A 23018-nucleotide genomic window follows, 5' to 3' on the forward strand; every position below is an offset into this window, starting at 1 on the left:
CGGTTGCCAGACACGGCGGATGACACACTCTGATCCAGTGAAGCCTCACAATCGCCGGCAGAATTTTACCAGCAGCAAACTAGGCCCAGAGAGATGAAGCAACTCGCCCAGAGTTGTACTGCATGTAGCTTTGGAATCAGAGCTCACTGAAGGCGAGTTTCCATCCACCGTGCTGCCCCTGAAACACAGTGCTGCGTTCTCAAAGGTGTCGATAAATACGCGACTTTCGGCGACGCCATTAGAGGGACAGAGCTGGTGCTGAGGCAGGGAGAGCTGGTGCTCTTCCACCTTCCTTTGCAGGCTTCCTTCTCAGCCCTACGGTTATCCTCTGTCACCGGCCCTCACATCCACCCCTCCATCCCCATCACCACCCTCAGCGCACAGACGCACACAAACCTCGCATCCGTAACAGCCCCAGATCTGCTCCCGGGCAATAACGGGAGAAAAACAACTGGAGTGTTACCCTGACAGTGGCGTCTTTATTTTACCAGGAGATCAGCTCTATGGCAGAGGCATGATTGCTTAATGATGGATCTGCAGCTTGTAGAAGGGGCAGGGATTTGCTCTCACCCCCGAGGTAACGCCCACATAAGTCACAGCTTGCTGACAAGGCTGACATTGGAACTTTTTTGTTGTTGCTATAAATTTGAATTCATTTAATCCTAAATTTGGGAGGCCTCAATTATAAACACGGAAGAGAAAAGCCGAAAGATAGACATATACCAATTACGCACTGGGGTCTGTGGTGTGTGTGTATGTGTGTGTGTGTAAGGGGAGAGAGAACAAAATAAGAATTTTTATCCTGAGTTAATAGTCAATTACAGAGCTAGAGTTAGTGGATAAAATGTTAACTAAAATTAAGTACAAAGGAGGAAACATTATAGCATCCTGAGTAAGATCCCTAGAGTCTTTTCCCTCAAGTAGAGGATCCCCATTTCTTAAGTCAGAAGTCCACAGAGGGGATGTGGCTAGGAGAGCAAATCTGAATATTGTGTGGATACAAAAAGACACATTCTTCCCCATGGAGCTGATTGAGACTCTCCCTGAAGATCAGATGATCCCTGAAGATGTTATCCTGCAGATATGTGCGTATGTATGATATCATTAAAAGAATTTTCTTGAAGACAATAGGTAATTCTGGAAGCTCTAATCTGAAATGGAATACCTTAATGATGTAATTTTCAATAAATATAGTGGTTTTGCTGGTATAAAATATAAAGTACTTATAAGAATTTGTGTTACTAATAAAAAACTGGAAAGCCATTTTCCCCAAGGTATTTTATAATGACGGAGGTAGAAAATATCTAATTTTATCAGGAATAATCTTCTCTCATTTGGCCCTTAAATTCCTGAAGATTCTCATAGCTGAGTTAAAAGCACAAGCGGTAGAACTTAGAATCTAACACGTCCTGTTGGTGAGTTGTTATCTCCTCTGGGATCATTTCTATCATTTTTAAAAGAACTGTCCCTGTAAGCTGCTGTGTCCATGATAAAAATTACTCAAGTATTTATAATGGTCAATATTCATTAGAGAACTGATTGGGATTTTTAAGTTGTACCCTTAGAATAGCACTTAGGCCACTGCAACATATAAATAAGTGTATAAAACTCTTGTAAAGTCTACATAACTGCCAAAACTCTTTTGCAGATGCATTTATACATCATAAATATATGAATGCATGAGATCTCTAAGATGCTTAAATCAAACATTAAATTTCATGGCATCATTTGGGTACTTGTGTTGGGATTTAGGGAGAATTTCCTTTGGATGGTGCAGTAAGTGGTTACAAGACAAAATAGGCCCCATTCCACATGGCAGACAGATGAGCTTAAAGAAGAAGTGTATGAGGTAGTTTTTCAAAGAAAGGGAAAAAAATTCCCCAAGATCAGTTATTTGCCCTCCACGTTCATGGTGTGTTTTTTGTTTTTTTCATCCGGAAAAGCAGCAACCATATCTAGGCAGTAAAAAGCAGTATTCTCTGCCTGTGTGAAAGGAGACTTGGGCTTTGTTCAGGTCCAGCCTGGCTCTTCTCTGGGATCCCAGGTCATAATGACCTGTCAGCCGTCTCCACAGGCTCTGCTACCGTTGGTGCCCTGCTCTCAAGGGGACACCAAATCAGTGCTTAACGTGGTCCTGTTTAAAGGCAAGATTCTGCTCTATCCTAACCTCAGACGAACGTAGGTACCATTTAAACTCTAATGGATGGCGTGGTTCTTTCCCCAGACCTGAGATCAAGTAATTGGGATGGAAATATAGATGGATGTCTCAGGAGGAGAGTCAGTTCTGTTCTTTGTTCCAGCAAGAAGTTGCAGGGCGTCTCTTTCTAAAGATCACGGGTAAGCTGGGTGAAATATTAATAATACAGATTTTCAAGTGACTAAAGCACAGCTCAAACTTTAAAAAGAGATAAAGTAATATCTTGAAATCACATGTTTGCTCCCTATAACTATATGACTTTCATAGTAGATTTCTTTAAAATGGTATCTGACAATATTCAAACTGTCATACTGCCAACTCAAGTCTGACCGATCCGAGTACCTGAAGTACATTGTTTTCTGACTTACACAGAGAGGTGAGGAAGTCCAATATTTTTCCTTGTGGATTTTCTAGAATATTAGTTTTGGTTAATAGATAACCTCCCCCAAATGGATCTTATGATGTAAAACGCATAGGAAACCAAAGGTTAAACAAAGTTCAGTTGGTTTCTTTGCTACCAGACTTTTTCAAAGGCTTTAATTAAATAGATCAACATGTTCTTTTACTTCCTAAGAGAAGGCCAAGAATGCAGTGTTTCACTTGGAATCCTCTTTTTGTACTAGGAGACCCTTCAGAATAATATTTTGCAGTACCTATTTTGGGAAATGCTAGTTTACATGATCCCTTTCTGTGGAGGTGGTGAGGATGCTCCCACCACTGGCTTTTTGCTCCTGTTCCCTTTGCCTGAAATACTAGCCCCAGGCAGCCACGTGGCTGGCTTCCCACATCACCTTGAGTCTTTACTCGGAGGCGACTTTCTCAGTGAGGCCTTCCCTGATCAACTTTTTAAAATTCAGGTCCCTTTCTCAACATTCGCTAGCCTTCTTCCCTGTTTATTTTCCAACGTGGCACCTTCTAGCTTTTTTTCCCCTCTACCTTTTGTTTATTATCTCTCCCTCCCTCCCAAATAGAGGGTAAGTTCCTTGAAGGCAGGGACCTTCCTATTGCCACACTCAAGGGACAGCTCTCAGCCTGCATTTTATTCAGCCTATTATTTTATTCAACACCATCGAATGCTCCATCAACTGTGAAAATACTGAGATAGTCTGAGAATGCGCCCTTCACTCAGCCTCCAGGACACTGTCCTCTTTCCTGGAGGCTGACTGGCCACCCTTCAGATATCTGTCCTGGATTCTTCTCATACCTGTGCCTTTAAACATGGCAAAGCTGAGGGCTCAGTCCTGAGATCTCATCTCTGCTCTAGCTTCACTCACAAAGCACGTGGATGTGAACATCGTCTACAAGCTGATAACTCCCAAGTCATTTTGGCAGCCCAGATGTCCCTACCCATCGTTGTAGTGGCCGAGCTCATCAGGGCAGGATAAGCTATGCTGAGTTTGGTTTCACTAAGAGAATGAAAGTTTACTTCTTACCTGCTGTCCTTGGTAAGCAGCTCCACTGAGCATGGGTCTCTCCTCCAGCAAGTGGCTCATAGGTTGGGGCTCCTTGCATTCTGGGGCTCCCCCATCTTCTGGGGCATCAGAGTTCTTCATTTGCAGCCATGTGGAAGAGAGAAAAAAAAGCATGGGAGATTCACATCTATTTTGTTTCAGTCTAGAAGTGGTGAATCTTACTTCTACATACAGTCTTACTTCTGCCTACATTCCGCTCTCCAGAACTTGGTCGTATGCCTCATCTTGTAACATGGGGGCTGGGAAGTGTAGTTTAGCCAGGTTCCCAGACAGGGGAGAAGACCAGGGTACAGGTGAGCTCCACCAACTCCATTGCTAGGAGGAAGGAGCAGTACCACAAATAAATTTCATGGCTTTGTCTTAATAGAATCCTCCCTGCTGTTTATTTTGGAGACGGGTTACTGCTAGCTTTTGATAAGGAGAAGTGATGTATATCTAGTGATTAGAAAATAAATTGTGCTCAAATACAAGAAAACTTTCAGCTGACTCAAATCTCCTACAGAATGAGGCCATGTTAAAATGATTATATCTGTGCTATAAAAGTACAATGTTCCCTAACAAGGCAGGGCCAGTATGGAGAGATTCAAGTTGATCTTTAAAACTTCCAGAGTGCTCATTAGGAATACTTGTTCATTCTGTTCTAATAACAACTGTAACTCTTTAAATGACAGCACTTTCAAACCATGAGGACAGTCCTCTTGTAAATGTCATCTAAAGTGCTCGCAGCTAAAGCAAGATTAAGAAATTTTAACTTGGATTTGAGATTTATGCTTTGAAATGTTTATTGTTTTATCTCAATTAGCGAGCATATGCACCCTTAAAACCCTCATGAAGATGGTCGACAATCCAAATTTTGCTGATATATATAGAGTTTGTATGAACCTACAGTAGGAGATAAGAGCTTCAACTATAAGAACTGACAGGTCTGGATTCAACTTCATTCAGTCTCTTACTTGATGTGTGAACTTGAGCAAGTTTTTAACTACTCTAAGTAAGATTATGTTTCCTCATCTGTAAAATTGGGATACTATAGATACTATAACACATGTATTATACCTACATAAGATTGTCCTGGGTGTGATATGAGATAACATATATAAAAATTCCTGGTAGATACTAAGTGCCCAATTCTTAGCTATTAAATTACCTTTACTGACTTTAATGTTTTCTCTTAAATTATATCTATTAAGACTTTAACATCTTACTACACTTACTTATTACGAGCTTAGTTACAGACCAAAGATATTTTCGTGGTTAAAACTTTAACATTTGCCAGAAGGTTTGCTTCAAGTGACCTCTGTGTTCCTTTGACTGTGCTTCTTTCTCTAAGACACACCATGGTTTTGTGACTGTAAGGACTAAAGGGTGAAGCACGTCGTATCTTCCGGCATTGATTTCCTGTGCAAATCAGTGATTCAAGCAATCTGGATTTCTCCACTAATTGGCTTTTAAATAATGAGCAACAATCATCTATTTACCACATAAGGCCCCTGAGGGAAACTTGAAGATGAAGTATTGTGTACTTACCACAATGTATTTGCTATTTCATAGTCAACTAGAAGCCCTTTTATAGGTTACTGTGGTTAGAGAAGCAGGAGTGATTTTTCTGGCAAATTAAATTTTCTTTGCTTGAGCTCAGCTCTGATGACTCAGAGTGACCAGGCTGGATGGATTTGCAGTCTACCCCTTCTCTCCTCCCAACAGCGGTCACCTCCTTGAGGACGGTCACCTCCTTGGTCACCTTGCCTGGCCAGCAATGAGATTGCCAGAGCCCAGGAAGAATTCAGTTCTCCTATTTGGCGCTCTATTAAGTAGGAAGTAAAAAAAACAAAACAAAAAACAGTTGGTTTTCTTGCTCTATAGACTTTCCTACCAGGTGTGAGGCAGATATCAGGGTAATCAAGATACTCTTTAAGTTTAGTCACATTTTCTGTTGTCTCGGCAAAAATTTGACAGGCACGCACCATGAGATAGATGGTTTTTGATCTCTTTCTCTTCCATCCTTCCTCCCTCCCTCCCTGCCTCCTTTCCTTCCTTTTAATTTTTAAAAAAAAATTTTTAAATAGAGATTATCTGTAAGCTCATTCTTAGAAAACAGTGGGGCTAGGAAAAATGTAGGGTCTCCTGGTGACAAATAAACCCTTGAAGACTCTCCAACATAGTCACGTATATTTATTAATCACCAAATCTTTGGATAGCTCTTTTACAGAAGGCTTTCTTATTTGGCCTCTGCAGCATGTTCAGCTTTCCCTGATCTTCACCTCCGGTTATCTATGCTGTTTATTAGCTCTGCTCTAAGAAACTACCATAAACCACAGAGGCTAAACTCTGATCTGTGTCTTTCTCTCAAACGAAGCATTGCAGTTTCCCTGTCTCTCCCACTGGACAATGAACGGACTGGACACAGAAGTGCATGTCCTGTACCCCTGCAGCCCTGCATTTCACTCATATGATGAGCTCCATAACTGCATGGTGAACTGTTGACCAGAATGGAATATGAAAAATATCATCAAGGAACATTGTTTAGGTTGTAGCCAGGGAATATTCTGAGTTTGATCTGCTCGTCTGGACCGGTTTGACAGAAAGCCAGTTTTGCTTACTCTGTTTAGGAGAATTGCCAAAGCATTATAACAGTTCTAGGATCTGCAGATAAAAAAAATTTCATCCTTTAGCATGCCCTGATCTGAACCTGCATAGAAAGCCCAAGCTCTTCCTACCCTCAAGAGAACACTGGGTTGGTACAGCTTCTCAGAAATCAATGATGCCTTCCAGGAGCGTATAGTCAAAGAAAATCCATAGCCCGGAATCAGCTGGCGCTATCTCCCAGCGGCGTCCGAATAGGCATGCTCTTTTCTCTCTCATGCTTGCTACTGACGTATGCAAAGCATTTGGTGTGTAACTGTTATTGCATGAGCTCTCCATTTCCTTGCAAATAGGTGGATATGTGACTTTCACGCTAATGAGTACCACGTGGTGTAATAGAAACCCATCACCATGAAATATAGCATTTTTAGAAGGCGCTCTTGCATCAGGGAAGCCCATTTATGCTGCTGAAAATGTTTTTAACTGTCTGCTTTGATGTGGGAAATGGGTGTCATTAGTAGGACATGAACCAAATCCTAACTTCATGCTTGTGTCCTCGTGTTGCCTTCAGACCTACATACATGCAGTTCAGTGAATGAATGGAGGCCTTCGGCTAAGGTCCTGAAAGACACTCAGAGTCACCACAGGGAAGAAGGCAGACGGTCTAAAAGACAGCTCATGTACTCATCCTCTCTCTCTTTCCTTCTTTGCCTTTGGCTTTCAGAGGAATCTTAATAGATGCGGAGAGGGCATAGTATCTGTGAATTTGAGTGGTCCTGCTCCGGTTTCCACATAAGAGCAGTAGAAGAAGTGAGGAAGGATGAGAGTTAGAGACAGCCAGATTGAGCTGAGCTCCCCAAGCCTTGCCAGGCAATGTGATTTTGAGGTCAGGTGTGTCTTGAACCCTGTTGGAAGTATGTTTGCCTGCAGGCATTACAAACTTAGCGAATATTGCTAGTAAGTGCTTTATTATCCAGCAGGAAACTCGGCCAACTGCCACCAGTAACATCTGTAACTGATTGTCAAGGAAAGAGGGAGGAAATAGTTTTGGCTCTACCATGTTGCTCCTAAATCTTGATCAAACACAAGAAAAGGCAGCTGAGTGGTGCTTGAATAGTGCCAGTGTGAAAATGAAGTGCAAATGTAGCGCCCATTTAAAAATGAAGGATATTTCTAATGGACTGCAAGAGTCACTTAATGCTGCCCAAGACTCCCAAAGAAAAGAGAGACGAGCCCCTTAGAATGTCCTGCAGTGTATCTTGTGCCTTACCATTTACCTTGGCATTCTTTGTTTAACACTTCACATAAGGCAGAAAAGATTAGCCTTAGAAAAGCTTCTACTATACTTAAAAAAATGGCTACCCCTATTGGGGAGTTTTGAAATATTCATAGTAATCATATGCTTTGATTTTATTTTGAGATAATTGTAGACTCACACGCAGTTGTAGGATAAAATACAGAGTGATTCCGTACAACCTTTATTCAGCTTCCTCCACTGGTAGCATCTTGCAGAACTACAGAGCAATAGCACAGCCAGAATATTGACATCAGCAGAGTCAAGTTACAGAACATCTTCATCACCACAAGGCTCTCTCTTGTAACCCATTTATCAGTCTCGCAGGGCGTTAACAGTTATCCTCTCCCTGGGTATTCCTTCTAGGGAGCTGACCTTGATTCTTTAATTAGCCTCAGTCCTAAGCCCAGGTACCTTGCACGGCTCTGAAAGAGTCATGCCACGTCCATGATGCTGTGACTCTGGTTCACCCTCTTATTTTCCACAATAAAGTCCCATCTCCAATACTCATTCCACAGTTACATTTCTGAACAATAGAATGTACAGTAGAACCTCTTCTATCTCCTTCTCTTTCCGAGTTGATTTATCCCACTCAACTGGCTTTCCCAATTTCTTAAAAAAAATTTTTTTCCCGCATGTTCGGACCTATTTCTTATTACCCCACCACTCTCTTGGTCACTGGCTCCTTCTTCATTCATTTTTTTTTTAAACATCTTTATTGGAGTATAATTGCTTTACAATGGTGTGTTAGTTTCTGCTTTATAACAAAGTGAATCAGCTATACATATACATATATCCCCATATCTCCTCCCTACTTCCTACACTCTCTGGTATCAGATCCTTATTTTAATAACCCTTGAATGCTCTGATTTTTATCTGGTGTAGGAAAATAAGGCAGATGGATGAGAATAGCCTTCTCTGAGTATTCAGAGAGCAAAGAGGGGATCCTAGCTTCAGATTTTCAGGTCAATCATTGAGCCAGTATTCCATTTAGGAGGGATTTAGAGGTAGCACTCCTTGAATGTGGAGTTAGAATGCCTCGGGGACTAGTTTGGAAGATATGCTTGCTAGATTATCTAGTGTGAACATGTATTTGTGTGACTTGGGGGTTAGAGGAGGGATTGATTATAGCGATGTTAGCACTCCAAGCTACCTCTTGTGTCACCACTATTCCAAAGAAAAATATTAGAGAAGCATGACTGTAAATTTTAAAAAAGGACACCAAGGAACACAAACCTGACCTCAGCAGCTTAGGGCATGAGTAGAGCTCAGGTAGAGAAGGAGGGAGAAGGAATCAAAGTACCGGAAGGCCGTGGCGATGGCCATTTCTGCCAAGTGCTTTAAAGAATATAATCCAGTGTTTGTCCTGTAGTCGACACTCATAAGTATGTGCTGAATTGAAGAGGTGCAAGGTCTGAACTGATTGCTCAGTGAGGAATTAAAGACAGTAAACCAGTCATTACATAAAGGCAATTTTCTGTTTTCCCCTCTCCTCTGTAAACTCTACCTTGTATTATTTGATACTGATTATTTGATATTATTTCACCAGTATCAAGCAGGCCATCAGTTGTCCAATGTAAAAACATCAAGTCCAATGTAAAAAACATGATCCCATTTAGAAAGGAAAGAAGGAAGAAAAGGAGGGAATAAAGGAAATGAAGGGAAGGGAAGAAGGAAAGGAGAGCTTGGGTAATCATTAGTGCCGTTCACCAACACTTTTGGTCTCTTCTTTACCAGCCACATGGTAGAATTATACTTCCTGATGCCCTAGAAGTCAGCCACGTGTTTGGCCTGCAAAATGTGACAGATGAAGCATGTCACTTCTGGCAGCCAACCTTAAGAGCTAAGGTGTGATTCCCCATGCTGTTTCCCTCAGCTGTGGCAGCCCTGTTCCAGACGGGGAGGCTACATCCCTGGCTGAGAGCAAATCAAGCCCAGCTCCTGCCAACCCTGCAAGGACATTTTGTGTGAACGAGAAATAAATCTTTACAGTTTTAAATGATAAAAAGCAGGGGTTGTGTGTTACTATAACATAACGTAGCCTGTCCTGAATGATACAACATAGTAAGCAACATAGTCTTTCGCAGTAGGATGGTAGGTGTTTCTTCTTTTCTTCTTTCTTATCTTTTTGTATTTTCTAATTTTTCAAATAATTTTTTAAATCAATTTTGTACTCTTCTAGAATGGGTATATTTTTTGTAATAAAGAAATAAATTAATTTAAAATAAACTAGGGAAAAGATAATTTTTATGAAATGAATATGTTTATAATTCAAAATTAAATTATATTTTTATTGATAAATGCATGAAATACACACAAATTAATGCCGCTTTCTTGAACCTGGGGTATGTTTTTGGAGCATACTCTTTAGTCACCAAGAACTCTGAAAAACAAAATGTCACACTGTCATGGAATCAAGGTTTACCATCTTGAGATAGGTCTGCTCCAGCCCCTAAGAAATGCACCTTCATGAGGGTGGTGGACTCCTTTGGGGTCCTGGGAGACATTTGTGTGACAGACAACTTCCCATTTATCTGTGGTTTGCTAATGAGATCAGGCAAAACGACCAAGAACGATGGGCATTGCTTAAAAGAGTGCTCTGTTTTCTAATTTTCCCTTCCCTCATCCTTCCCTTTGCACAATACACACACACACACACACACCCCCACACACACCCTGTAATTAATAATGCAGTCAGGCTCATTCGAGGATAACCGTACCATGTGCACATTGCCCTTATTACACAGGGAAGCCTTGTTACATGTGTTTATCTGCACATATTTGTTTGCCGACCTGAATGAGATCAATAAGATCCCATGCCTTCAAGATGGCAGACTCAAAGCCAGGGCCAAGCCACAGACAACTGATGGGTCTCAGCCCTGTGCTTTTTCTTTCAATCTCTTCTGACACAAATCGAAGACAGTGCTGCTGTCTTTGAGGACTGAGATTCCATAGACAAAAATTAGGAGTCTCTAGATATTTTGTAAAGGTTCATGTTTTCTTTGAGATTTACCTAGTGCCTCTGCAGTATTATTTACAGGGTTTTCTTCCACTTGACCAACCTAGAAATATATTATATAACAGACTCTCAATAGAAATAAAAACCCTCTTATTGGTCCTATTGAAAAGGATAGTAAAGCCCTGGTTTACAGATAAACCCGTTGCTCTTTTTCTCCTTCTACAGCCCCAGAACCCACATTTAGCATGTAAGACAATGAATTATAGTTATTTTTAGTTCTGGATAACAAGTTCAAAAGGCCCCAAAAGACTGAGGTTATTGCTTAGTGCTCATTGCAAAGGAAAACCTTCTGGGAAAGGTCTTTCTTTTTAAGAAACCAAAGAATTTTTAGATCCCAAACTGTACCTGAAAGAGAAAAGAAAACCTTATTAAGAACTTCTACTTTTCTAAATTTACATTTGGAATAGTGAGAGATTATGACAAATGTGCAAATTGGTATAAACGGTCTCTCCACCCTTACTTGGTGGTTTCATTAAGTTTTTTAAAAAATAGAATAAACAAAAGAAAAAATACATACCCCTCAAAACAAAGACCTTTTACTGAAATTGTCTCGTTTAACCTTCAAAATATTTAATTCCTTTGTACTCTGTAAAATGTCTAGACAGAGGCAAAATTATTGTTAAATTTTTTAAAGGTCGACCTTTAAGCACAGGTCCACGTACTTACACTGGAAACTAGGTCTCAATGTAGAAGGTGCCCATGGAGCCTATAGACTCAAAAGGTTCTGAAAAAAGTTAATAACCCTCATTCTTTGTGACTAAAAAAGACCCAGGCAGGGCATTTCATACACCGCAAGGAGCAGCTAGTGGCCTGAACTGTTAGCTCAGATAACAAGGCTCCTTCTGCTTTCATCCCATCTTGCTAATATTCTACAAAGATGTTTGTTGCAATGAAATTGATTGCCAGCACACTTGGCAATTCGAATTGCATTAGATGTTCCTTCTTTTTTAATGCCATTAACCACACGAATACAATCTTTGGAAGTCCTATATCAGGGACTCAGGACCTGGTGCTGTGGGACTAGCTCAGGTTTTATGGTCGAGGTCCCTTGTTCTGCGGACAAGCAGAGCAGCTTCTCAGCTTCTAAAGTGTAATCTTATGCCCTGAGCTGGATTCTAAAATTGAAAACAATTTTTAAAATGCTCTTATTTCCTGATATTTACAAAATGTGTTCATCTGCAGAAAAGGAGGACCTCAATTAGGGGAATCAACTAGCCCATCAATGAGCAAATGTCTGTCCCTGGGACCTACTGTGTGGATCCCAGGTTGAAGTAACGAGTCAGTTCTGAAATCTGTGAAAAGGAGCCACAGATGTTGGATGCTGTCAGACTTTGGAGGATTTCAGAGAGCCCCATCTCTGAAGAGCCTTTGAAATCCTTTTCCAACCCCTTCCTACACAGAAAGTTGAGTTATTGCCATGATCACCCAGTGGAGAGGGCTGGAGCCGGAGAGCAGAGAATGAGGGTAAAGGGTAAAGAGAGCCATCTTGTAGGGCTCATGGGAACTGAAGCCTTGGTGCCCTGACACTACGAAGAATCCCAGCTCCTTCACTATCTGGGCTGCAAACGCTCTGGTGTCATGTCGGAGGTCATATAATTGTGACTTGGAAAAGACAGGCCTGATGTATGATTTCTCAGCTGTGGAGCCACAGGGGAAGAGGGAGGCAAGGGGAACAGAGGAGACCTTAACAGCTGGGAAGTAAGGGTGTTTCCTGTCTCTCCCTCCGCTAGCTGGTGCTTCAGTCTGAGAGAAGAAGCAGGCTGCTCTAGGTGGCGGTCCTGCTGGTCCCGTCTAACCTGTGATGTGCGCTGATTGGTGTGCGTTTCTTTCTTTCCACCCAGGACAGCTTTCCTGCCCGCTTCGGAGGAGTCCATTTTGTCAACCAGCCCTGGTACATTCACGCCCTGTACACACTCATCAAGCCATTCCTTAAAGACAAGACCAGGAAACGGGTAATGAAAACAAAAACCCAAAGGGGGGATTCGGAGGCACAATTACGAAGCCTGTCCTCTCAATCTCTCTCTCTCTCTCTCCCTCTCTCTGTATTTTTCATTGTGTTTTCTCTGCTTTTCTGTAGTCCCTGAGCATTTGAGCCTCAGCTGGAGTTTGCAAATGGCCTGGATTGAATCAGTAATTTAGTAGAACTGAGTTATTTTACAGTCCGAGTGACAAACCAAAGGAAACATTGAAGGCATGCAAATAGCAGATGCCCCTTTTACTGTAAATGCTTGTGGGAAATATGGGGTCAAGCAGCTTCCTGTTCATGGAATATTTTAAGAGCTAGCATTTTGTCCTGTGAATGTATTATTGCTACGAAGAATACTGATGATTTGTATTTTTCCCCATGGCTCTTGGGTCATAGCTGCGAGCTCCATCACCTTTGAGACTGGGCAAGCATTCTTCTTTGGAAATAATAGAGCTCGTAGGAAGAAGGCTTTTAAAATCTTGATTGCATCAGCTGATGACATTTGGGAAGCCAGCTTCTTCCACCAGAGCTGGGTATTTTTTCATGGCATTCTGATTAGCTGAGAAACCGAACATTCTTTAACCACTTGGAATCTCAGTTTCTTCATTTATAAAATGGAAAAACTAACACCCACATCACAGAGTGGTTGGAGTAATTTAATGAGACAGATAGCATAAAGCCATTCATGTAGTAGAGACTCCATGACACCAATTTCTCTTTCCCATTTAGCTCTCTTTTCTTGTAAGCTTTCCGATTTCAGCTATCACCTGGCTCAGGGACATCACCTCTTAAGGGAACCAGGGTCAGTCTTACAGCACCTTACATAGGCCTCTATGCCCCAGGGACCCCGTGCTGGGGAAGAGCTCTGAGTATTCAGGGGGGAATGACGATGTGAGGGACACCCTCCCATACACACTCTGCAGGTTTCCTAACTCCTAGACCTCAGATGCTTCCAGATCCTTAGGAAACACTGCAGTAGGGTATGGGATACGGGGTAATTCTGCTGTCCCCAAATGACTGTGGAACTGGGAACTAGAATTCACCAGCCCCAAGAGGCAGAGACATTCTGGAACATTCTGCAATCTGTCTGGGGTTCACGACAGTGATAAGGGCAGAGAAGTGCCCTAGACTGTTCCCAATGTGGCTTCATGCTTCCCACCGGCTTCATTTTCTACTTAAGAAGGATCCAGTGGGAATTCCTCCCACAAACCAATCGACATTTGTGCTGTGCCATTGAAGGGGGTTTCTGGAGCTCTGGGTGCAGAACAGAATCTGACAGGTGGGGATTCCACCTCCTACCTGCTGAATTCCTCCACCCCACAGGACCCCCGGAGAGAGGGCCAGTTTCAACAGCGCTCCTTTTCCTCTAAGAACTGGAAGTGTTGCGTGGGTGGGGACCAGGGCCAGTATTTTGCTGCAGCTTTTCCATGCTTCAAATACTACAATTCCTCCAGTGAGACATTTTGCAAAAGCCAGAATATGTGAATTTCTTCAAAAAAATTCTTGTTAAAATTCAGTCATAGCCAACAATCCAGTGTCAGAAAATGTACATTGTTTTCTGAAGTGCTACAGTATTCTTGTGAAGAATTTTAACACTTAGCTTCTTGTCCCCTGCCTCTTTAAATGATGTCATTACATCACAAGTTAAAATCAGTACAACAGAACAAAGTAGCAAGTATTTATTATATACTTATATAGTACATTATAATAAACAGGCACACCTCGGAGATATCGCGGGTTCAGTTCCAGACCACTGCAAAAAGGCGAGTATTGTGATAAAGTAGTCTATTAAGTGTGCAGTAGCATTATGTCTAAAAAAATGTTCATACCTTACCTCTTGCACTGTTGGTGGGAATGTAAATTGATACAGCCACTATGGAGAACAGTATGGAGGTTCCTTAAAAAACTAAAAATAGAACTACCATATGACCCAGCAATCCCACTACTGGGCATATACCCTGAGAAAACCATAATTCAAAAAGAGTCATGTACCACAATGGTCATTGCAGGTCTATTTACGATAGCCAGGACATGGAAGCAACCTCAGTGTCCATCGACAGATGAATGGATAAAGAAGATGTGGCACATACATACAATGGAATATTACTCAGCCATAAAAAGAAACGAAATTGAGTTATTTGTAGTGAGGTGGATGGACCTAGAGTCTGTCATACAGAGTGAAGTAAGTCAGAAAGAGAAAAACAAATACCGTATGCTAACACATATATATGGAATCTAAAAAAAAAAGGTCATGAAGAACCTAGGGGCAGGACAGGAATAAAGATGCAGACATAGAGAATGGACCTGAGGACACAGGGAGGGGGAAGGGTAAGCTGGGATGAAGTGAGAGAGTGGCATGGACATATATACACTACCAAATGTAAAATAGATAGCTAGTGGGGAGCAGCCGCATAGCACAGGGAGATCAGCTCGGTGCTTTGTGACCACCTAGAGGGGTGGGATAGGGAGGGTGGGAGGGAGGGAGATGCAAGAGGGAAGAGATATGGGAACATATGTATATGTATAGTTGATTCACTTTGTTACAAAGCAGAAACTAACACAGCATTGTAAAGCCATTATACTCCAATAAAGATGTTAAAAAAAATATTAAACAAATTCCTCATTAACAGTCAGAAACTTTACATGTTCTTTTTGTTCTCCTTGAACTTGTATTTCCATTATACTTCCCCCACCGAATCATAGCCTCATATAACATTTTTTTATACTGGAAAGCATTTTATCGATCACCCTGTTACATTTCTTTGCAACAAAAATATGTATATAAATTTAAATTACTCTTTGATTACCCATGACCCTAATGCTTTAAGTATCAAAAATTGTTCTTTTAAGTTGGGTAATCATTAAAAATGTTATTAATGCACAGTTGTCCAAAACAACATAAATATATTATAAATGTTAATAATTATTAAATTTTAAAAGTAAAATTCTTATTAAAAAAAAGTTCATACCTTAATTAAAAATACAGAACAACAAAAAAAGTGTAATAGTTACATCGAAGATCACTGATCACAGATCACCATGACAAATATAATAATAATGAAAAAGTTTGAAATATTGAGAGAATTATCAAAATGTGACCCAGAGACACGAGGAGAGCAAACGCTATTAGAAAAATGGCACCAGTAGACTTGACGCCATGTGCTTGATGTAGGGTTGCCACAAACCTTCGATTTATAAAAAGCATAATATCTGTGAAGTGCAATAAAGCACAATAAACAAGGGATGCCTGTAGTATGTAGTATATAGCATAATATAATACTTACATGGTATGTTATTATACTATATGTAAGTATTTTAAAAATCACATTTACACTTCATCATGGTTAAGTATGGGGTGTGTGTGTGTGTAATTGATGGCCCTATATTTGAGTACAATTTATGCGCATTGGGCCTGCAACGTGAAGAAGTGTGGGAACCGATGTCATTATACGGATGCACTTTAGATAAACTTTCAGGAGTCAATTCCTAAATCGCAGGCAATGGTAGTTATCAACTTGTGGCTTATCCACTTTATAGATTTGTTTGAAAATGTTGTTATTTGGGGGTGTTTTCTCCCCTGCTTGACTAATTTCCATCACCATCTATCATATGCTTAGAAGATGCAAACTTGTTTGTTGAGGGCAGTATTGGCAAATCCAGACAAAAATAGAAAATCGTTGCAAAAATATCTCACGGTAAATTCTCAGGTCCCAGTTTTCAGTTCCACTGACTAAGAATTGACTGAGCTTTTTCCTTGTGCCCACACCACCCTGGGAGCTAGGAGAGTATTAAAAGAGAAGGAAGACACTGTCCCTTTTTCTGAGCATTCTTTTCTTGCTATGGGGAAGCAAGACATAAATGAACAAATGAGAAAAAACTAGAAGTCATCACACAATGAAGAGTTAATTTGGGGGAGAGGGGAGAACCAGAGTGGGCAGGTGCCACTGGGACAGACTGAGAAAGAAGTTGCCACTTGGTGTAGGCCTGGGAAGGATGGGGAGGGTTGAGGAGGGTCCAGAGGGTGCTCCAGGGGGAGAACATAGCAATGTGGAGATGTGTGTGAAGCAAGACTGGATGGTTTTGGATGGTCTGCATCCCTACTCTTTTCATCAGCAGGGATAATTAAGAGATAACTGTATGTGTAAATTTGGGCCATGGCCAAATAATAGCCAATTTGTTCATGAACTTCATTTTTAAGGACTATTAATTCAGGCCCTTTTCTGAGCAATAAATTAACATTTTATGCAGACTAAGCTACAGACACAAAATTGAATGCCTCTTTAAACCCCATGATCACCAGCAGTGCATCTACTTTGTCACTGCTAGATTGTGTATTAGATTAAATGCTTGGTCATAAGTTTTGGATTTTTTTCTTGCTAATTATTTTTTCTTTCCAGATTTTCCTGCATGGAAACAACTTAAACAGCCTCCACCAGCTAATACACCCTGAATTTTTGCCATCTGAATTTGGAGGAACCCTTCCTCCTTATGACATGGGAACTTGGGCCCGGACGTTACTCGGTCCTGACTACAGCGATGAAAATGACTACACTCACACTTCCTATAATGCAATGCACGTGAAACACACATCGTCCAATCTGGAGAGAGAGTGTTCACCCAAGCCGATGAAGAGGTAAGGCCTGGGTTAGCAGAGCCTCCCAGTTAGAGGTCAAGAGGCGTTTTGGATTTGGGCCTATTGTGGGTTAAGTAATTGAAGACCTTTATGGGCACAGAACTTGAATAAAATAAATTGCAATACATTCTCAGCTGATTTCACCAGAACTGAATGTAAATGGGGCTTGGCTGGCCCAGAAATACAGTTGTCCCCATTGTATGAAAGAAGCAGTAAAAGGCTGGGACCTCATTCATGTCGTGATTACAGTCTTAGGCTCTAGGGAATCTGTTAACTCACACAGAATGAAATGTGGGACCTTTGAGATACATTGAATGAAAAAGCAACCTGCTAGAAAACATTTCTATCATTGATGCATTTGGAACCATTTATTGAGCATTTACTTGGCCACAGTCACTGATTAGGCACTGGGAGTACAAAAATGAATAAAGACATTAAAAAAAAAAAACACAACCGAGAAGAAGGCCCTGGGAAAATCTGCCAAGTAAGACTTCTAGCAACCAATTTCTAATGCGAGTGATGTTTGAGCTGGGCTCTGAAGGATGAAAATCAGCAGCCCAGTCTTCAAAAGGAGGAAAAGACGAGATAGACAGAGGCCTGGAGGCAGTGGAGGGATGGGATATTCTGGTGTGGTGTGGCAAATAGGCATGCGAGGGTCAGGGGTGAGAGTGGGAATAATGTTCCAAAGATGGTCGGATGCAGGTGGGGAAGTACGTTGCATACTGTATTCAGTGCAGAGCCACGAAGGAGAGTTTTTAAAAAACTGATGTACAAATAATGTACGAAATGTATATAAAGTAAAGCTTTATTTTACTCCTTCAATCACTATTCCCCAATCCCAACCCCTCCCCAAAGGAGGGATCAGACCGGGGTGGACCCTTCCATTCTCTTTTCCATATATTACACACATCTATACACATCCAGAGAAAATATCTAATACCGGGTATTGTGTAGCCTAGTTTGATAGGGCTGCTGTAACAAAGTCCCATCGACTAGGACAGATTAGGTGCCTTAAATAATAGAAATTTATTTTCTCATATTTCTGGAGGCTAGAAGTCCAAGATCAAGGTGTCTGCAGGGTTGGTGCCTTCCGAGGCCTCTCTCCTTGGCTTGTAGATAGATGGCCATCTCCCCTCTGTGTCTTCACATGGTCTCTTCGTGCGTGTCTGTATCCTAATCTCCTCTTCTTATAAGGACACCAGCCATATTGGCTTAGGGCCCACCTCATTTTATCTTAATTAACCCCTTTAAAGACGCTATTTCCAAATACAGTCACAGTCTGAGGTACTAGGGGTTAGGACTTCAGCACGAATTTGAGGAGGGGACATAGCTCATCTCATAACATGTCATTATGTAACATCTTTCCACGTCAGTAACTCTAGGTGTATCTTATGTTTTCGGTGCTGTGTAGTGTTCCAGGACATGGATATATCACAGTGTAGCCATTTCCCCGTTGATGGGCAGTTAGGTTTTTTCTGAGTTTTTTCTCTGTTCTAAATGGGGCTCAGTGAATCTTTTGAACCTTTTTGATGTGCCTCCTTCATTCTCAGGAGAAAGTTCCTCTGGGTGGACTTGGAGCCCTGAGGCTGCCGGGTCAGAGGACTGTGCATCTTAAATCTCAGTCCACACTGCCTAGATACCCTCCAAGATGACCCTACTCCCACCAGGAGTATGTGAGAATCTCTCCCAGACCCGTGAAGAGTGCTTGATATTATCAGACTTCATTCTTTTCTCTTGAGATACAACCGACATACAGCACTGTATAAATTCAAGGTATACAACGTAATGATTTGACTTACACACGTGATGAAATGATTATCACAATAAGTTTAGTGAACATCCATCACTTCATATAGATACAAAATTAAAGAAATAGAAAAACATTTTGTTCCTTGTAATGAGAACTCTTTAAGATTTAAGATTTACTCTATTAACTTTCATGTATAACATAACAGCAGTTTTAATTATGTTAATCATGTTGTACATATGTTATATCCCTAGTACTTATTTTTCTTATAACTGGAAGTTTGTACCTTTTGACCACCTTTATCCAATTTTCCCTCCCCCTACCCCCTGCCCCTGGTAACCATAAATCTGCTCTCCTTTTCTATGAGTTTGTTTGTTTTTATCTTTATTAGATTATAATTGCTTTACAATATTGTGTTAGTTTCCACTGCACAACAAACTGAATCAGCCATATGTATACCTACATCCCCTCCCTTGTGGGCCTCCCTCTTACCCTCCCCATCCCACCCCTCTAGGTCAGTTTTAACCATAATCCTGATGGTGGGACAACCGTACGTATTTTTGTTTTCATCTGTATTTTCCCACCAGACATAGTTAAGCACAGTTACAGTCTGGGGTTTGTAAGGATCGTGGAATTATCAGAGAAAAGGAGACTAAAAGCCATCAGCAGCTGATATGGGGGCTCAGGTGGGAAGATGAGGGCCAGAACTGATGACGAAGTGGTGGAAGAACAGCTGAATTCTGGAGATGTTTGGGGAAGCAGGAGTGTCACTGTCGAAGTCTCCTTTGGGTAGCTGGGCTCATGTTGATGTCCTGAACTGACCCAGTGTCCAGGAGGAGGAGAAGCTCTGCATTTCCTGCTCAGTCAGGATTACTACACTCAAATGTCTGGAAAACCTCTCTGCTGGGACGGGAGGGACCTGGAAACTCATTTACTCCCCAGGTTACTAGTCAACGTTCTCTGGGAAGTGGTGGTCATGGTGGCTGAGAGGCTGGCTTTGTGCCTCTACAGGGAAGGGACTGACCTAGCGGCCCGCGTCCTGACCTACACTCAGTCCAGATGACAACACCATAACAACTGTAACGACAACTCACACTATTGACACTGTTCTGAGCCCTTTAGCTCATTAAACTCTTTAAAGCCTCAGCACAACTGTATGAGAAAGGTATTGTCATTATTCTCATTTTACAAATGAGGAAACTGAGACGCAGAGAGGTTAAGCAACTGCCCGAGCTCACACAGCTAGTAAATGGCCACGCTGGGACTCAGATCCGGGCACGCTGGCTCCGTGCTCTGGGTTCGTGTCCTCTATAAGATATGGCACGCCGCCTGCTTTTCCTTGTACCTTCTATCCTCAACTCCAGTGCCAGCCTTCTCTCTCCAACCCCTCCATGCACAGGAATAGTGACATCTCATGTGGCCTGTCCCTACCCTATCTCTTTCGGATACGGCCATCATACCTTCCTGTATGTCTGAACTTCCAAAGTCAAGTGGCATGAAATAGGAATTTGCCACTCTTTCCCCAGATGATCAGTTACAGACTTACACCTTTTTTGGGTGACTAGACACGTCCTGACTCCAAGTTCCACCTCTGAATTAATGTTGAGGATCAGAGGAGGTGACACCCTCCCTTATCAGCCAGTGAATTCTGGAGGATAAAGGCTTTGTCTAACTAACTCTTGTTCACCTCACCCCCTCCCCAGGAATCCAACTCCACGCCCGACACACAGCAGACACACAGCAGACATGCTCGCTGCATTTCAACGTTGAGTGAAAGCTACCACCTCCCAAACCCATCCTTGGTGCACTTGCCCGTTACTTCAAACAAATTGTCAGCTCCCAGATGGAAAGAGCTAATTCTCCTGCTTTACCAAGACTCTCCTGGATCTTGCCTCGTAGGATCTTATAGGGGAGACAAGATGTCCACACAAATAACTATATTTAGGTGCAGAATGGGAGAGCTACTGTGAAGGAGGTGTTAGACCTGCTGCAGTGCTCTAAGGAGGCATTCACTAATTTCAACCAGAAGACTCAGAGAAGTCTTCATGAAGGAAGGCAGAGCTGACCCAGGTTTTGGAGAAGGTAAAATATCAGAGCCAACACCCAGGACTCCGCCAGAGTAGCTAGCAATTGCATATGCATCTCATTACCCCATCAGTCCTGCTGTCCTTGGCATCCTTGAGCCTTTGCTTGGGGATTTCAGGCAGCAGCAGGATGGGCAGCGACAACCTGGTGCCAGCAGTGACGCCAGCAAGGAGGGACCACTCCTGCTGTTGGGCTGTGCCTGCCATCAGATGCCTCACAGACAGAGCTCTGTGATGAACGAGAAGATTACAGGGACAGAACATCTTTTGACCATTCAGAGCATCTTTTGACCCGTAAGGACCCAGAGGGGATAAGAAAATTGGAAACAGAATTGGAGGAGACCTTGAAGGTCATCTCTTCCAGCCCCCCACCCCATACGGTGGCCTGTTCTCCAGCACAGCCTGTCAGGCAGCCCCGAGTTGCACCGTCCAGAGACGGGCAGGCAGCTCATCGGGCAGCGTGTGCCCTGCTGAATGGCTCCAGGACGTGCCTCCTTATTCTGAGCCAGGTGACCTGGGTCTGACCTCTGCAACAGTGCCGTCAATTCCAGCGGGTAGACGATGCCCATAGTCCTAATCCTGCCATAGTTTCCAACAGTCTTCAGACCCATTTGGAATCAAATGGGCTTTTGTGACTGTCCTTGGGACCGAATCACGTTTCATAATGTGGTTCAGGAGCACAAATTGCCTGCGTTCCAGGCGGCTCGGAACAATGCCTTCTGGCGCAGGCGCAGAGTAAAGTCCAACATGTATGATGTTCTCCATGAATGAGTGGTTCTAACAGCGCTTTTTTTTTTTTTTTTCCAGGTAATTTTGGTTCAACCCTTGAGCACAGAAACTTTAAAAATTTATTAGTTTAGTTGAAAATTTCTCTACGCTACTTATTTCTATATTGGTCAGTTCTTTGACATGATAATGCCTTTGTGGGCTGAGTGTGTGACATTTTCTGCTCTAATACTAGATGACCCTGAGTTTTGTATTTTTAACTTCTTGTTTCTGTTTTTTATTTTATTTGTTATAGTCTATGCCCTTGCTCTCAGGCCATCGGCTGTCACTTTCTGTTCTTGGGACTGTGTAGGTCTGAAGCACCCTACCTCCTCCTAATTTACTACTGGAATATGTTTAAGATCTGGAAAGTAGGTAGCCAAACTTTTTAATACTCTCCAACAAATAACAGTAAGTAGGCTTTGTATTAGGCTCTATATAATTATTTGGCTGCGAATATGACAAAACTCCAACTGCATTGCTTTAAACAGTAAGGAAAGTGTATTATTTCACATAATGAGAAGTTACAAAGTAAGGCGGCTACAGGAATGTTTATTCTAGTGGCTCAGTGGTTGCCACCAGAACCCAGGTCCTTACCCCTGCGTCCAGCACGAGTGGCGATTTCTGAGGCAGGAGTCCACCCTGATTCATAGGGGGAGGACAACACCCAAACTGAAGGAGATTTTGCTGCCTGGAAGGAGGAGGGAATGGCTTGGATTGGGAACCGGCAGCCCTGCTTCAGTTTTGGGAGTGCAGGCCTGGAATTTCTGTCGCATGAAGCAAGTGCATGGTCTTTAAATCAGTGTCACAGATTTTGTGACATCTCTTTCAGTTATTAGGATTGGTTTATTAATTGCTTTCTGGTTCTAGCCTGTATCTCTGATAAAGTAATTAAAATGGCTATGGATATCATTAAAAAGGCACACCCATACACAATCTTGAAGTAACTACTGGTGGATTAGGAGCATTTTTGGAAAGGTTTTACTTTTTAAAATATATTTGTATGTATTATATGTGTATACATCTACACATATACTTGTACATATATGTATACTATATATTTGGTGTTTATGTACAAATGGATATATGTATATGTTGAAATGTATGCATACACACATATACATAAATTTTTTTAAATTACTGGTGATAGATCCTATGTAAATTTTATCCTAAGATCTTGATTCCAAGTAAGGAACTGAAGCCTTTCCCTAGAGGTGGAGCCGTGCTCGTGCAGAAGCGGGCGGTTTGGTACCGTGCT

General features: G+C 41.9%; 1 protein-coding gene across 1 annotated transcript in view; it reads left to right on the top strand.

The window, feature by feature from the left end:
* The window catches only part of CLVS1 (clavesin 1), a 142796-nt gene that overhangs the window by 99933 nt on the left and 19845 nt on the right, over window positions 1-23018 (top strand). The window contains exons 3-4 of the mRNA XM_061171940.1: window positions 12407-12517; window positions 16929-17164. Of these exons, the coding sequence (XP_061027923.1) occupies window positions 12407-12517; window positions 16929-17164 (347 nt within the window). The remainder of the gene's footprint in view (window positions 1-12406; window positions 12518-16928; window positions 17165-23018) is intronic.

The sequence above is a fragment of the Eubalaena glacialis genome, chromosome 17 (assembly GCF_028564815.1).
Source record: "Eubalaena glacialis isolate mEubGla1 chromosome 17, mEubGla1.1.hap2.+ XY, whole genome shotgun sequence".
NCBI classification, from domain to species: domain Eukaryota; kingdom Metazoa; phylum Chordata; class Mammalia; order Artiodactyla; family Balaenidae; genus Eubalaena; species Eubalaena glacialis.